General features: G+C 30.0%; 1 protein-coding gene across 1 annotated transcript in view; it reads left to right on the top strand.

Annotated features, from left to right (window-relative positions):
* Positions 1-13097, top strand: part of LOC107442536 (neurogenic locus notch homolog protein 1) — a gene marked incomplete in the record, with an annotated part of 313056 nt that extends 299959 nt beyond the window's left edge. Inside the window, 6 exon segments of the mRNA XM_071185571.1 lie at positions 708-848; positions 2183-2249; positions 4879-4934; positions 6263-6356; positions 11088-11148; positions 12445-13097. Coding sequence (XP_071041672.1) covers positions 708-848; positions 2183-2249; positions 4879-4934; positions 6263-6356; positions 11088-11148; positions 12445-12468 — 443 coding nt within the window.
* Positions 13098-16769: the final 3672 nt, after the last annotated feature.

The following is a 16769-nucleotide window of genomic DNA, read 5'->3' as shown; positions in this document are numbered from 1 at the left end:
AAAAATTATAAAATAAATGAAGTAGAAATTTTTTTTAATAGAAAAACATGAATGTTCTCCTCAGGACGAATTCCTTTATGAGAGTAAATGCAATATTTCAAAAAAATAATAATTATCCTCAGATAATAATTATAAGAGAAATCAGAAAATAAACTTACCGACCTGTAAACAGATTATATTTCTGAATATAAGATATACTACTTAAACAGTTGTCAAAACTTTGCTTAAGAGAATAATATCAAATTTGTTTATGGCTTAAATTGTATAAAATAATTTTTAAAAATATATTTGGTAATATAAATATGAAGCAAATTACATTTCAGTGCTGCCATCTATGAAAAAAACACTTTAATAAAAAAAAGTTGGAACAACTAAGTTACAAAACCCTTAACAGCAAGGAAAAATAATTACAAAGGTACAAGTTTTTATGAAAAACTTAACATTGTAAGTAAATTAGTGCTATTTTAGAAATTTTACAGATATATTTGAATAGCTCTAATAAATTTAGTACAACCAAATTTTTTTTGTAAATTTTCAGAAAAGTTGAACCCTTTTGCAGTTATAAAAATTATTAAGGTGATCAAAATAATATTTTGCGTATTTCTATTAATCACTTAGACAATTCACTCGCACGTTATTACTCTGCCACATAATAAAACTTCGGTTTTTTAAACTTATTCTAATGGACAAATTTGTTATTTCAATAGATATCAATGAATGCCTAAATCCAACAGTCTGTCCGAACAGAACAAAATGTATGAATTCAATTGGTGACTATGATTGCACCTGTAAACCTGGCTTTGTGGCTCCGTCCGAAACAGCAGACCTCAAGCGAACAAATTGTGTTGGTAAGTGTAACTCTAATTCTGTGATGCAAATTTTTTGTTAAACATATTTTCCATTATTTTGTATTATTTAATTTATTTCTAAACATGTGAAATAAATAATATTTAACAATTTTAAGAGTTAGGGTTTATGAAATATAGTATGAAACACCGGTGTCTTTTTCTGCATCCAAAGTAATACTTTTCAAATACGGCGTATTTCCAATAATGTTTCAATTTATTTGAAATTATTTACATCTAAGGGAAACATTTATGGTCATTAAAATGGGAGAATCCTTTCTGGCCCAAAGTCCCTCGCTCAAAGTTTCCCCCCCCCCTCACTTTACAATCACAGGTTTGGAGTTGACACTAATCCATCGCATTATCTTTCTTTCCATAGCNCATATATATATATAGCAATTTTTGGTATTTATTTTAATTTTTCGTTACTATTTTATTTGTCGTTAATGAATGTTTCAAAAATTCAGATTGATAAAAGTTAATTCTCGCAAATAAATGTGTGCTTATATGCTAACACCACAGAAAAAAAAAACATTCTTAGTTTCTTTCACATTTCTTCCATTTCAATTCAATTTTAGTGACTTTTTTGTATTAATACTTTCAGAACCCAAACAAATACTGAATTACGGCGATACATTCCTTTAAAACGAAGTTCATAAAAAGTTAATTTCAGTAATAACAAAATACCTAGTGCATAGCTTACACCTAGTGCATAGCATACTTCAGTAATTCAAAATACCTAGTGCATTTAATAAATTTAAAATACTTCTAATATACTAGTATGCAACTTCTTTTGAGAGAATTGGCGAGTTTCTAGACTTCAAGAATTTTAGCATACTTCGAAGGTACTAAAATACGCCAATGCCAATCTCACTACGTGCTCTTGCGCACCGAAGCCTATCAATTAAAATAGGGGGGGGGAGGCTGTCTTGAGTAGTACAATAGTTATCTTTTGGGTCAGAGAGGATATCCCCATTAAAATTCCTTTAATTTACGAAATCAATTATTGATTATTTTTTGAATATGAATGAAAAAAAAATTTTTTTTTCTTCCTCAAACTACTTTTATTTTGGACATACTATTTTAGTACAAATATAATTCTGATAATCTAACTCATTGTTTTAATAGCTATGAGACTAATTTTTATAATTAAAAAACAACAAAACAGAGAAATAAAATACCAATATATATATTTTTATTTGTAACTACTAGAACTCAAAAATATATATATAATAGGGAAACCAAAACTTTTAAAATAAGGATAATTAAGCGTATATATGTAATACATGCATACTTACTATATATTGTATAGTAACAGTTTTTCTCTTATTTCAAAGAAATGTGCAATCAGAAAATATGCAAACATGGACGATGTGAAGCTAAAGACGGAGTTTACCGCTGCGAGTAAGCATGCACATTTAAATTTTGAGATCACGTTTTTATTTGAAATCACGTTTAAGTCTTTTTTTAGAAATTACTACATAACAATTATATTTTTGTTCAATAAACTAGTTTTTGAGATAATACGGTGAACTCACACTTATGCGCAGCCCTAAGGACTCAAATAAATGTGCATAAATTATAGGGACGCATAAATGAAAACATATCAAAATTCAAAGACGCAACATAAATTGCTTTAAAAACATGATTAATGTTTCTGACATGACATGAAAACATGATTAAATTATAATCTATTATGTCATTATTAATTGATATTTATAATCGTTATAAATCGTATATCGTAATTAATATTTATAATCGTAGAAACGACAGAGAGAAGTTAAAAGGTTACAAGGGACGAAAAAAGAACTATTGCACTTTATCCAGCAACAATACGTAACAAATTTCAATCTTTGTTACAATTTCTTTTTATTTGTAACTAAGATTGTTTAGTTACTTTAATTTTTAACTTTCCACTTTAACTTTAACAGACACAAGAAAAAAACTTTTTTTCTAAAAAATTACGTGATTTTTTTCTATTTGAAGAAAAAAAATGTATATTTTCATTTTTCTCAAAATAATTTCCGCTCATATTTGAAAAATTTATTTTTATACCGATGCATAAAAAAATGATAACTATCATTACTTTGATGACTAAAAATCGTCGTATAAATGAAAAAGTTGCATAAAAGAGGTGGTGCATAAGTGAGAGGTCATTGTATATTTAATGTGTTTTATCTTTAATTTATTGAAGCTTTTCAACTAATTTCGTTCTTATTTTATTGTTTACTTTAATTATTAAATATTTCAGTTTATTAATCAGGGTTAAGAAACCTATGTTTGTGTAAGAGATGATTTATACATATAAGCAAGAGTCACCTTGCTTATTTGTCTCAATATTCTGCTATATATTCCGGATAATATGATCTATATTTTGTTCAATATTTTGCTATTTACTCTCAATATTTTGCTTGCGAAAATTTTTAAAAAAAACCACATATCGGCTGTTATAGATTTAATTTTAAACAAGTGTTAGCAATTTTGTTGAAGGAAAGTCAGACTTTGTCAATTAAGGTTGCAACCTCAATATATATTTTTTCGTCAACCATTGTATAGTTCTGAATTAGGGGGAATAACGAATTCGTTACTTAACTTTAAAACAAATAAGAAAGATCTTCTTTAAAGTTTTGCTGTTATCACGGAAAGATAGTGTAAATTTGCATTTCTCGAAGAAACGATAAAACTCTTTAATCCTTTCCGACGCAGTGTGTCCATTCCAGCAATATTTTTTTCCAAAAAAAGTGCAAGCCATAGAAATTTGTGAAACAGTTCACATTTAACCATTTACAGTATTTTATCAACCACTGTTCTTTAAACAACATAGACTTCAAATATGTTCCTTTACTTAGAATTCTCGATCAATGGTTGTAGTTGCTAATATATTACCTGTATAAAAATTTTAATTCAAGTTTGCTACTCACGAAAGAGTAACCCAATTGAGATGTGTTAATAGCATTTTTCTATGGAAATATTTATTAGAACGAGATTATTATTTTTTTTCTTTAAAAAGTGAATAATTCACTTTTGTTGCTCTTATTACGTATGGTAGTTTCAAATGCTTATGCTTGAACTAAGATATATTAATATCATATTTTTATAAACTAATACAGGGTGATTGGAAATTGTCTTACCAAAATTGAAAGGGGATTAGAAGGGGTTGTTAAAAATATCGTAGTTCAATTTGCATCCGTAAACGAAACGCAAAAGTACAGGAAAGTAAAGAAATTTGAAATGCAAAAAAAAAAGAGACAAAAACAATTATATAAAATAAAAATAATCGGAAAATATTTAAAAGAGAAAGAAGCGTATTATAAAATTCACACATCACCGCATTTTAGAACGACTCAAAACTATGTCAAGCCATGCCTTGAACCTTGGCCAAAGAATACGTGCTCTTTGTTCGCCAAGCCTTGAACATTTCCAGCAGCAAGAACCAATATCGATGACGGGAATTGTGGTGACTCAGGGAGTAGGGCCCTTACCTCCTATCGAGGTGCCATTATTCTATTAAACTTTTTAAATTACAATAATTATAGTAAATGAGTTTGACCACCACTACATGCAAATAATTACAACAGATATGCATTTAAACGTAAGAGTCTTTACGGTAGCAAATTTCAACATGGTAAAAGCTTAAAATTATTTTTGAGTGAGATAGTTTTTCGATAAGTGTTTCTACATGAAAAATCTATTCTCGGAAAGAGTGAAAGTTGCCAGGTATGCAAATGACTTAAAATCCTCTTCGTTTCAAAGTGTTTGCCTTCGTTAAGGACCATAGGGAAAAATATTTCGTATCTTTCTCAAATATTAGTGGCTGCGCTTCCCTTTTTAAACAATTGCTTTACTAAAACAGATGTATGCAATAACTGCTTATAACTTATGCTTATAACAACTGCTCTGAATTTTGTTTTAGAATTTACCGTTATTTTGCTGCTCTCATTTTGCTAAAGTTTAATATAAACGATTTATGTCGAAATTCTGATATCTATTTGATGAATGTTTAACCTTGTTAATTTTAATTCTATATTTGTAGATGTGACAAAGGCTATACTGGATTTAATTGTGATATACAGGAGGTTGATATGGCTGGTAAGAAAACGTGATCTTTTTTATTCACGTACTTATTTTTATTTGTGAATTTAGTTTTAACAATTATTTGATTACATTTAGATGTCCTAAAAAAATTAGACTTATTGCTGAATTTTAATTCTGTGAAAATTCAAAAATCTTATTTTTTTCCTGGTAAATTAACCATTGGCATAATATTTCTTTTAAATTAGATTCATTTTATACAGCTTGCATTAAAATTTCAATAAAATTCATAAAATGTAAGAAATACTAATTTCTTTAGAAAAATCCAGTAGCATTTAAAATACTAGAACCGCATTCATCAAATTTAAAAAGAAACTAACTAATAAGCATCCAATTAGCATGAAATATGTTAATAACAAGGCTGCTTGCATCCTCGAGATAAGAAAAACATGATAGTTAAACCTTTTCTTTCTAACTTGATATTTCAGAAAGATTACAATACCAAAACTTATTATCAATTCTTATTAATAGAAGGCACCCAAAACTTTTAAAAATGTTTGCAAATTTTATGCAATAAAATATATAAATATTATATGTTAAAATATCTCATTCAAATTTGATGCTTAAAAGCCGGTCTATTGGTTTAAAAATCCTTTATCAGTTACGATTGCTGCGATCTGAAAAGAAATTGTTAGCTGTAGAATAAAATTTATTAGAAAATTTCCCAAAAATATAATAAAAATTCCTGTAAAAATGAAAAAATAAAAGGTTTACAGGTAAGTATAAATTTAAACAACTCTATTTTTAACAATTCTTCCGCAACTCTTTAATTTTTTTAAATAAATACTACCCTGACCGAAGTATATAATTTTAATTTTTGGTACTCGGGTCGTCTCTTTAGGAACACTTTGATATTTTTAGAATCCTCATCTAAGGAGAAGACAAACATTTAGACATACTGGAATTTGACAATGAATATTTAAGCTAGGAAAATAAAACAAATATGCAATTAAAGGAAAAGAATCGTGTGCAGGACATCGAAACTAGTGGGATAGTGTGTTGAAATTCGAAGGTGTCTGTTATAATTGTTTTTCAACTACTTCTTTAGACCTACCTCTCTCTCTGATATGTCACACTTCGACAGCTTTTTTTCCTCGCTAAAACATTAATTTGTAGTACCTATTTTCGTCTTCTTTTTTTTTAAAAAAAAAGTTTCAACTTGTTGTTTATTGAACCCAATTTTTTAACAATAATTCTACCTTTTTTATAAAAGTTCTATTTTGATAATAATTCTACCTTTATCCGTGCGTAATTTGTATCAATCAGAAATAAATCTTAGAAATATTTATATATTTTAATAGATAATTCAGTTAATTACTTTTTAGGTGCCACAGCTATGCGAGTTGTTCTCATAATTTTATCAATCATGGTGATTCCTTTGATTTTGTTCTCAGTTTTAATGGTTCATAAATACCGAGTGTAAGTATTAAGCAACTTTATTACCACATTTTCATTTGTCTACATATTAAAACCATACATTAGAAAAATTTTGCACCAGAGCTGAAGCGAAATACGTGCTGCTTTTCCATATGGGGAGTTATATTATTTCTTTTGCAGGTGGGGAAAAGTAGAGAAAGTATCGCGTTTCTTAAACCGATCCCCCTTTAAGGTTAAAAACTATTGCCTACACAAATTACTTTTCATTGTTAAGGACCAATGTGCAGTTTTCCCAACACTAGAATTTGTTTAATCTAAATTGTGTAGAATTCCGTCATCACCTCCAGTAAATATTTATTATTTAAACTTATATCTTAAATACCTATGAAAAAATGAATGAATATACATAATAATGCAAAACAAAACAAGTACATTCTGCATTAAACTCGAATTGTCGAACTGATTTTTGCTCAAGAACTGCCTGATTTTGTACTTACCTAAGATCATGCTAATGTTAATGATTGCTTAATTGATGAATATTGTTAAAATTACTATACATAAACATTTTTAGAGATTTAATTTCTTTTTTTTTATATTTTTAATTGACCATGAAAATATAACAATATAGTGTAATATCGTGTTGTAGAATATCCTTCCACAGAACTGCAAGTAATACAAGAATAAACAAAAGATACGAATTAAAACAATACGCATTAATATATAACAGTTTATAAATTGATTAAATTCCATCATTAATTAGACACTGTTGTTGTTGTCATAGTCCTTTAAGGCAAGGGGTTCGGTTGTTCCGGTTTTCCAGTGGCGCCATCTATAGCCAAGAATTTCACGTTTGCAAAACACCCGTACGTCACACCCATATTAGTTCGACATTACAAATAGTATATCCGCGTGACGTTACAGTGTCAGTAAAACAGCGTTAAATGTATTTCTGACTTATCTCATAGTTATCGGGAGTTTTATTCTGCCTCTTGCGATGTTAAAAAGGGCAATTCCTTTATTTTATGGACTGAAATTTAGGTATTAGGGGCTATCGAATGAGCAGAACAATTGATTCTTAACTCGCACAAGAATGAACTCACAATGCATAATCGGGGTGATGAAAGATTTTTCGAAAATTATCCAAGCATTGAAGGTAGCAATATCTTAAACATTGTAAAATAATTGTGAGCCATTTGCAAGTTTCACATAGTGCAGAATGATTCCTTAGAATCTATTCTGCCATTTCGTTCTATTGTACTAAAGGACAATACTTGGCTTCTATTTAATGGGGTCGTCTGCAAACACTTTCACTAGGATATTATTTTGAATTAAGGCTTTCTTTTACAACAATACATTGAGTATTTTGTCTCCATTTGAAGAAATGACACTCAAAATATAAGGAAATTTTTTCTTGTTCGGTTATACGATCCTGAATATTTGGGCATTTCTTGAAACGGGAAAAATTCATCTTCAAGTTCTACTGAGATAGAAAAAAGAATTATCAGTAGTTCAGCTGTGCTCGGAGTTTAGCTGTAGTTCTGTACTTAGAGCACTATATTTTTTCAGAGTTGTCGTTCAGTTGTGTCTTTTTTTTTAACTTGTGCAAATTAAGATAACCATTCAAATTTTTTAAATTTTATGTCAGATTAAAACAAAAGCTTTATTTAAAAGTTAATTCATGTAACTTGTTTGTCATACTATAAATTTGCATTTTGATTTACAAGCAATAGCTATTTACCTACATTTCTTTCTTGTTCAGGATTAAAACAAGAATAGCTCTTTATAATCACGATATACATGGTTTCTTTCAGATGCAATAACGAATTTGAAATTTAATAAGGCCACAATTAAGTTACTTCGAACACCGGATTTAAGAAAGCATGTAATTTAACGGAAACTATTGCGTGAATTTCTTTTTAACACCATTTTCTGTTCTACAAACTATTTTCTCAAGGTTTGCTGTCTTGCGAAATAAAAACCAGGCATGAAACTTCAAAAATAAAAAATTTTTCTTTCGAGGGTTAAAATGATCTCAACTTAATCAACATAAAAGCATGAAATTTTGATACAAAATTTACAAATTATAAACAATTTAGGAAAAATAAAAAAAAATATTAGGATTGAAACTCCCATGTATCTTCTAATAAAACAGCGCAAGAGATGGCAAAAAATAAATGATCTGAATTATCCTAATGGAGCTTCTGGTTTAAATGAAGCTTGTTATTAAAGAATTAAATTTGATTTTCAAAATTCTTTCTGCTGAATTCGTTTCAAGAAAAATTTGAAATTCAACCCCTATCTTTCTTCACTTTCAAAGAATTTGGAACAAAAATTTACTCCAAATGAGATTTAGTTTCGATTTGACGAACGAGAACTAAACACTTGTCGCTTTGTTATCATCCTTCTTGATCACAAGTAGCTCTACCATGCATAGCCAGGATAACACATAATAGTATTTTTTGATTTAATCTGAAGCTCGTGTGATAATAAATATTCTTATCAAAGTTGATCCTTGCTGAGTCGGCTCTCTTAATATGATAATTTCAATAAAGTACGTTTTGTTTCGCATATTCCGTTCATGATATCTAGCTTTTCGTAATGTACGCAAAATTGCTGTAAATATTTGACATGTTTAAGTTCCATTTTTTTAAATCATATGTATTTCTCGAGAAATTTGACAATTGCTGTGCAGTATGGTACACCCTGCACATATTATAGAACTGATTTAAATTGAAAATCGTTAAACCCTTATTAACATTTATTGAAGCCGGGATAGTCAGGTTTTTAGGGCGTTGGACCCATGTCCAACTGATTATGAGTTCGATACCCGCCAGTCGAAGAATCTCCACGTAGTAAATGGTGACTGGTGGACGTCAATTATGTCGGGTCACAAACTCCTACATGTTTCCATAACAAATTATACCGATGGGGGTTCTGCTTTGGAGATTAATCGTTCACTGGTTTAGGTCAAAATTGCACTAGTGTGGAAACATTAAGGACGAAGTGGTTTTTCGTAAGTAAATTTGAACAGCAGTGTTGAAAATAGATAAAAATCATACCATAGTCTCCTTAAAATTTAAGAATATGGTAAAGTAAGCAACTTGCAAGCAAATGTAATCTTCGGGAACAATAAGGAACTTTATAGAAACATAGGCTTAAAACGCAATTGTGTAAATGACCAAAACGTCAATGTTACACTGGAGTGGAAATAAAATTCCAGCCTATAGTATGGAATATGATCATCTCTGACTACTATGCAAGATTGACATCGTCTGCTCATGCTGAGAACCTAAAAAGAAGCTCTTAAGGAATTGCTGCCCATTTCTGTTGTTGTAATTATCAGAGATGCGGAATTGTTGCTGGTGCGTGGGGACGTGCTGCCAAATGTCTCCCCAGAATGTCCCACACATGTTAAATCGGATTAAAATCCGGGTACCTGTTCGGCCATTTCATGATTACGATATCTTCACTGTCCAACAGTTCTGTGACTGCCACTATGCTATGAGTGGTAATAGTATCATCTATGAAGATTATTTAACCAGATTTTTAAACCACATATTTAAAAAGATGCATATGAGGAAGGGCAGCCATTGTACGGGAGCGGCCAGAGACTTAACCACCTTGAAAGATGTGTAGATCAGTACTGGTACCAAGCATGATACCTCCCCATACAAGAACTCCACCTCTTCTAAATTGATCTCGTTTGATGGCGTTGGACAGGTTATTACGTGCTCCTTGTTCCCTCCAGATGTGTATGCGTAATTACTGGTCAGACTAAATCTGCTTTCCTCCGTAAAGAGTACTTGAACCTAATGCGCATCTGCCCAGTTGTTGTGTACCGGCATCACATTAAACGGTGTTTCAGGTGAACTGGCTTATTGGAACTCACCACACTTACCGTCGTGCGAATAGAGCATCCTTGTTCAATCCCCTTATCACGGTAAGCCGCTATATCGGAGACCAGTACTATGCTGTGTGTGCATTGCGATTTCTCCTGATGGCTGCCGTCTGCTCCTTCTAGCCTATAGGACCATATACCAGTTGTTCGCTGCCGTGGTTGTGCGATGACGACCTGTACTAAACCTCCAGATCACCTGTCTACTGAAATGTGTTCCAAGCTTGTAAAACGATACTGCCGACGAACCCGAACTCCGCTGCCCCACTGGTCACACTTCGACTTTCTTCCAACTTCCCAATGATTCGACCTAGCGTAAACTCATCCAGATGTCGTGTTCTGTGTTGTCTGCTGACCATATCAGAGCGTGACAGCAGATTTACTTCGTTTAAACTGATGCTTACCGTGCTATATCATCCACATTGCGCTTCCACGACCAGCTTGTTTTATTTCCTTACAACACGCCCTCCGATATATCATAGTGTATAGAGGCAAAATTTCTACTTTACAGTGATTGGTCTCTCAGTGCCCTTTCCCCCTGTTGCAACAGCCTGCTTTGTTGCTATGCTAGTTTTTCCATTTCATTCTTAATTTTCGCACACCAGCGTATGATCTGTGGATGAATGAATGGATGACTGAGTGGGTTCGCCTTATAAACGGATTGTGACGCGTGGGTGGCTAAAGTCATATTCTTGACCATGTGCTACTGAAAAACAAAAAATGCAGCTTCTGCCTTAAATACACTTTGTTTCACCAAGCAGGTTTGCTAGATCGGCAAGTGACATTAGAAACAACAACACAACAGCAACATTTTTTTTCGTTTCACGTGTGCATTGTTTAATAAAATATTTACAATTCCCATTATTTTTTTTGTGTAGACTGAAGAAGAGATCTTATAAATCAAGTTACATAGATGATACCAGTTCTACAATTGGATTAGTAAGTAAATAAATATGTTATTTCTTTTTAGGAAATATGTAAAGCTTTACATTATTTAAACTTAAGATATCTATACTAGTCTGTTAATAACTTATGACGGGGAAGGAAATTGGTATAGTTCGTTCATCAGGAGTTGGCACTTATCTCCACCTTTATCACTTGGTATCCGATGATACTATTTGGATATTTTTGGGAGAGGAATGTAACCAATCCTGAACAACGTCTATTTGGCGATCGTATGAGAAAAATATTTATTTCACAATCTTTATGTGCATTTTTATAACCTTAAATATTTCATAAACTTGATGATATTTCCATCTTTTTTGAGAGAATAGTTTGTCCCTTTTGAGACATTTTCCTGGGAAAACAGCAGGTTTTGAAATTTAAAATATATTTAATTTACTTGAGTAACGAAAGGTATAATAGGAGATGATGAAGTGACTGAAAAAGAATTCACTGCTTGCGTTTAGCGCGCATTAAGGATTGTCTCAATTTCAAGCCCAAAGATGTTTCTCCTTTTCAGCGTTTAAATAAACTCTGCATCCGAGGAGTTGGAGCCAAGTGCCAACTCCTGGTGAACGAACTATAGTAAAAACAATTTGTAATTTATTTTTAGGAGAAGAAAAATAATGCAAATAAAAAAATAAAATAATGAGTCATTTGATTATAAATGGAAAATCCTCACATCAGAAATGGTTATTATTATTTTTAATTCTTTTTAACTGATGAAAAAGCATCAAGTTTTATTGTGAACTTATAATTCTGAGTTATTTCGCTAATTACTACATTTAGCTAATTTTTGCATCACTTTCATTATCGATTACACTCATCATTGTTACAATTCTTTTTCAAATGCCTTATCGAGTAACCTTACATTCGATCTGTCAAAAGGCTTGTAGAGTTCTGGAAAACTGCAATCCAGAGCAGAATATTTTCTTTTACTTAGAAAAACGAGATAAAACAAATCACTTTAATATTTTTTTTCCCGAGGGATAATAAATTATGGCAGTTTATTGCGATGTTACCCAAGGTAATACGGGAAGTGGTTAAACTAAAACCATATAATTCTTCAAGTCTTTAGATCTCTATATCTTTTTGATTTCTATCACCTCACACTAAGCTATTTAAATAAACTCTAATTTTTTTAATTCAATTATTACAATGATAAATAACTAAATAATAAATAATTAAATAATAAATAAATAAGAAAGAAATAACTAAACAAATGAATAATAACTGCCTATAGAGTGTTTATTTATTATATTTTGATAACTAAATGTCTTATTCTATTTTCAGCAACCGATGAGAATTGAAGATTGAACTTGGGGAATCAATAAATTGTATATTTTTTTCATTTGGATGAACAAAAGAAACTTTTAGGATAAATCATCGCGATTTCACATTTATTGTATATTATTACCATATATTCATATAAACTTCACATAGTAACTTCAAGTGTTATTCACAATATTCATAAGAAAACTTTGTATGTAACTACAGTTCTGTTTGAGTAAAGGAGCAAAAATTGTATCATGTACTTTAGATTTAATTTTTGACAATATTGGAATGGTGAAATTAAATATTTTGTGAGTAGGTTAAAAGTTTTATAAGGAAAAACAATATTTTTGATTGATATTTAATTATGTTATCGAAATGTTTGTAATGTTTCGTAGTTAATGTGCTGTAATGTATCACTATCGTTGCAGTTTATAATGTTAAAGTTTTGCTGAAAATGTAAAGAAATAAAATTTATTTTAAATGTTAAAGTTGACATTGACTGCAGATAACATTAATTGCATAATGAATATATATTTAATAACATTAAAAATGTTTGATTATAATCTCATTAAATTTTTTATAGTGTAAAGTTATTACACACGCAATCTATAAAAAAATATTTTTGTTCCATTGTAGTTTTGGATAAATGAAATAAATATTTTCGTAAGAGTTTTACTGGTTACAGTTTCTTATTACATTCGTGAATCGATTCCTTTTAAAATAGATTATTCAACAAATTGTCAACTCCATACTAATTTTTATGATTTCTATGGAAGATTTTTTCTACACATAGTAAAGTTTATACTTTAACTTGGAATTATTGGTATAGTAAAGGAGATTTAAAATGTTTTTCAACGATAAGCTCCATAAACAGTTCCAGGGATACCAACTGCTCCGCTTTCTGGAATAGTTTTAATAAAGTGGTAGCTAATTATATAGTAAAATTCGTTAGAGAAGGATAGTTACGCCTGCTTTTTAATAGAGTAACCAGTAGATTGTTGACCAAACGTTGCTTTATATATGATACTTATAATTTTTGATATTTAGTGGTTAAAAAATTACTGAAAAGGAAAAATACTAAACTAAAAGTAACTTAATTTTCGCTTCCACTAGAAAATACTATTTTACAAGGCGGAGAAAGTTGGCATCTCTGCAGTTCAATTTAGTATCGGGAAACTAGATAATCATGCTATGATGTTTATAGCGGTTACAAAATTAAACAAATTTATTCAAAATTATTTTTTTTATTTCTTCGCCAATTTAAAAGAAAAAAAATTCATTAACTGCAGTGGCCAGAGTGGCGCACTACGAGTGTTGAAACTACTGTAGTTGCTACTTTTTTTGTAGTTTGCAGTGTACTCTTTTTATGGAAAAAAGATACGGAGAAAAGAAAAACAGTAGTTTGTAGCGATTCCTGCAAACAAATTCCTGGCAACAAGGCTATAACGAAACTAATTTTAAGAATTTGATGGATACAAATCTTCGCGGGTTCGTCAATGGATGCAATGAAAATGATCCTATGGCTGCAGCTGAAATTTAACACGTTGAATGCCACTCTAATTTTACATGGCTTGCTCGTCTGGCCACACGGTAAATAACTACGAACTAAATTTGCAAATATAGACAGGTTTTGCTAGTTTATAAAAGGTTTAGTATGACATATCAGAACAAAGTGGTGAATTATATATGCCTACAAACTGTCTAAAAATAGTGGTGGATAAAAATCTACTAAATTGAATTTAAACTTTGAAATTTTCTACAGGGGAGGAGAAATTTTTTTGGAGCTCAAACTTGCACAATATTCATTTTTTAACCTAAGTAAATATAAAAAATAATCAAGCCTATCAAAAATTACAAGTATCAAAATTTAAGATTTCCAGATAATGGTTTTTTGCATGTTTTCAGATTATTATGAAAACAGAACTAAGAAAATCAATAAAACATTAATCATTTTTTTTCAATCTAAAATACTTTTAACACATAGAGCGGCAAGCTGATTTTGCATATCTTGCCCGTCAGGCCACAACGGTAACTAACTACAAACTAAATTTGCAAATATTAGACAGCTTTTTCTACTTTTTAAAAGGTTTAGCATGACATATCTGAAAAAAGTGTTCAAACCAAGAACCAAAATAATTAAGTAAATTTTGAATACATTTTCTGCAATTCCATAAAAGAGTGTAAATTTTATAGTTCTATATCATGTTATACGCTGTCAGCCAGCTGTTTTTCGCGGCCTATGTGAAGGGTCAGTGTCAGCAAGCGGTGGCAGACGCAGCCTAAATGTAATTTCAGTGTCAGCCACCGGTGGTCGACGCGACGCTCAACGTGTTAATAGAAATTACGCATTTAAAATCACGTATAATTATTATATAAACTGGCCATTACGGAAAAAGGATAAATAATCATAATATAGATAATGGGACAATTACCTAAAATAGATAGTAATTAATAATAGCATGGATAATTAATCTCTTCACTTGCGAATATCATGCACACTCGTGAAACATTGATGTAATTTCAAAGGAAGGAAATGTATTTTCCATGTACTTAATTTCTTAGAAGAAATAAAGGCGCGTATAACAATTTAAATTTTTGCAAGTATTTGATAGTTATATTCGAAAAATTGAAGGTTAAAAGGACAAATGCTTTGGACTAACAAACTGACTCATGTAAATATGAATATATAATTCTTAATTATTCCTTTACGTTTAACGTAAGCCAATTTCTCGTTCAAAACCATTTTGAACATGAGTGTAAATTAAGTTCTCTAGCAATGATCGTCTCTTTAAAGTAGTTAACTAGTTACTAATTCCAAAGTAGTTTGTAGTCATTACATTCAAAAAAGATAGTTGTAGTTAACTACATTTGTACCAACAACGAAAATAATTTAGTTTTTTTTAATACTGATTAAATGTGTATAAGTTGGCACCAATGACATAACTAATCTTAGTCAAAATTTAAGTAGAGTAACTATTACTTAGGAGATTCTGATTTTTTTTCCAGATTCAAACCTAGGGTTAAAAGGTGTTAGGAAACTCATTGTTTAACTTATTCAATTTTTTTAGAATAGAAATTTTCAATTTTACAGACTAAAAAAACGATATTTTATTTATTTATTATTAAACTGGATGGCAAAGCAGCGAGTTTTGAAATATTCTTTAGAAACTTGCAGTTCTTTACTTGTTGTTCCTGGTCAATGGCAACCCTCGAAAGAAAAACATCTTTCAGCAACTGTCGTCCAAGAATTGGATTGAAAGCAAATTGCAAAATGTAATATTTCTTATTGTTATTGTTTAACTGAAATAGTCTCTGTTCTTATATCATTTACCAGTTTTTCCAAATCAGTAGCTGCAGCTTTCTTTTTCAATCTGTTCCCCAACCTAAAACAGTTTATGACTTTAATAATGACTTTCTATTCATATTTCATACTAGTGCAGACGAATCGGTCAGTGGCACTTCGCGCCAAACCCCGAGTTAAAAAGATATCCAGCATGACGTGAAAATTTATAGCATTTTAGTAGTTGCCTAATCAGCTGAATTTTCACTGCGATGGTAATATTTTAACTATCACTATAACAATTTTGAAGGAACACTAGACGCAATGTGGATGCTATGATTTAGGCAATATATTTTTATTTAAATTGGTAGAGTAATTTCGAAATTTACAAAAATCTCAAATCGATAAAAGAAGATAAATGATATTTTATAAGTATGTTTAAGTAATTTATCTTTAGTGATGGGCAAAGGTTCTTGATAAATTTACTAAACCAAAAAAGCAATTATTAAAACATAAAATTCGCTACCATTGGAATAATTTTTCTTACATGGCAAAGCAAATGTATAATTTCAGATCAGAATAGTAAAATATTATTAAAACATTATGTAAGATGATCTTAAATTATTAATAAATTTCGTGAAGATTAATGTATTTTTTTTCAATGAAATGAAATTTAAAAGTGAAAAAAAGTTAATATTTATTTTTTTTTATTTATTTATTTATTTACCTATTTATTTATTTTTTATTCATTCATTTATTTACTTTTTATTTTTTTTAAAACAATGTGCACCATAGAAAATGAAAATTTCTTCAAGTTCATGTATTGAAGAATATAAAAGGTGTTTGTAAACAGAAGGCAGCAATAGAGCAAAGAAAAACAATATTAAAATTATTTGATAAATAGCGTTCGGATATTTATTTTAAACACGTAATTTTAATTTTAATAGTCTTTACACTTTTAATAGTCTTAATCTGTTTTAAACCTTTACGTTTAATAGTCTTTAACATATAATTTTATTATTCTGAATGAACAATTAAAGTTTAAATATATATATATATACAT

Source organism: Parasteatoda tepidariorum, chromosome 9 (genome assembly GCF_043381705.1).
Source record: "Parasteatoda tepidariorum isolate YZ-2023 chromosome 9, CAS_Ptep_4.0, whole genome shotgun sequence".
Classification (NCBI taxonomy): Eukaryota; Metazoa; Arthropoda; class Arachnida; order Araneae; family Theridiidae; genus Parasteatoda; species Parasteatoda tepidariorum.
This window is presented reverse-complemented; position numbering and strand designations above follow the sequence as displayed.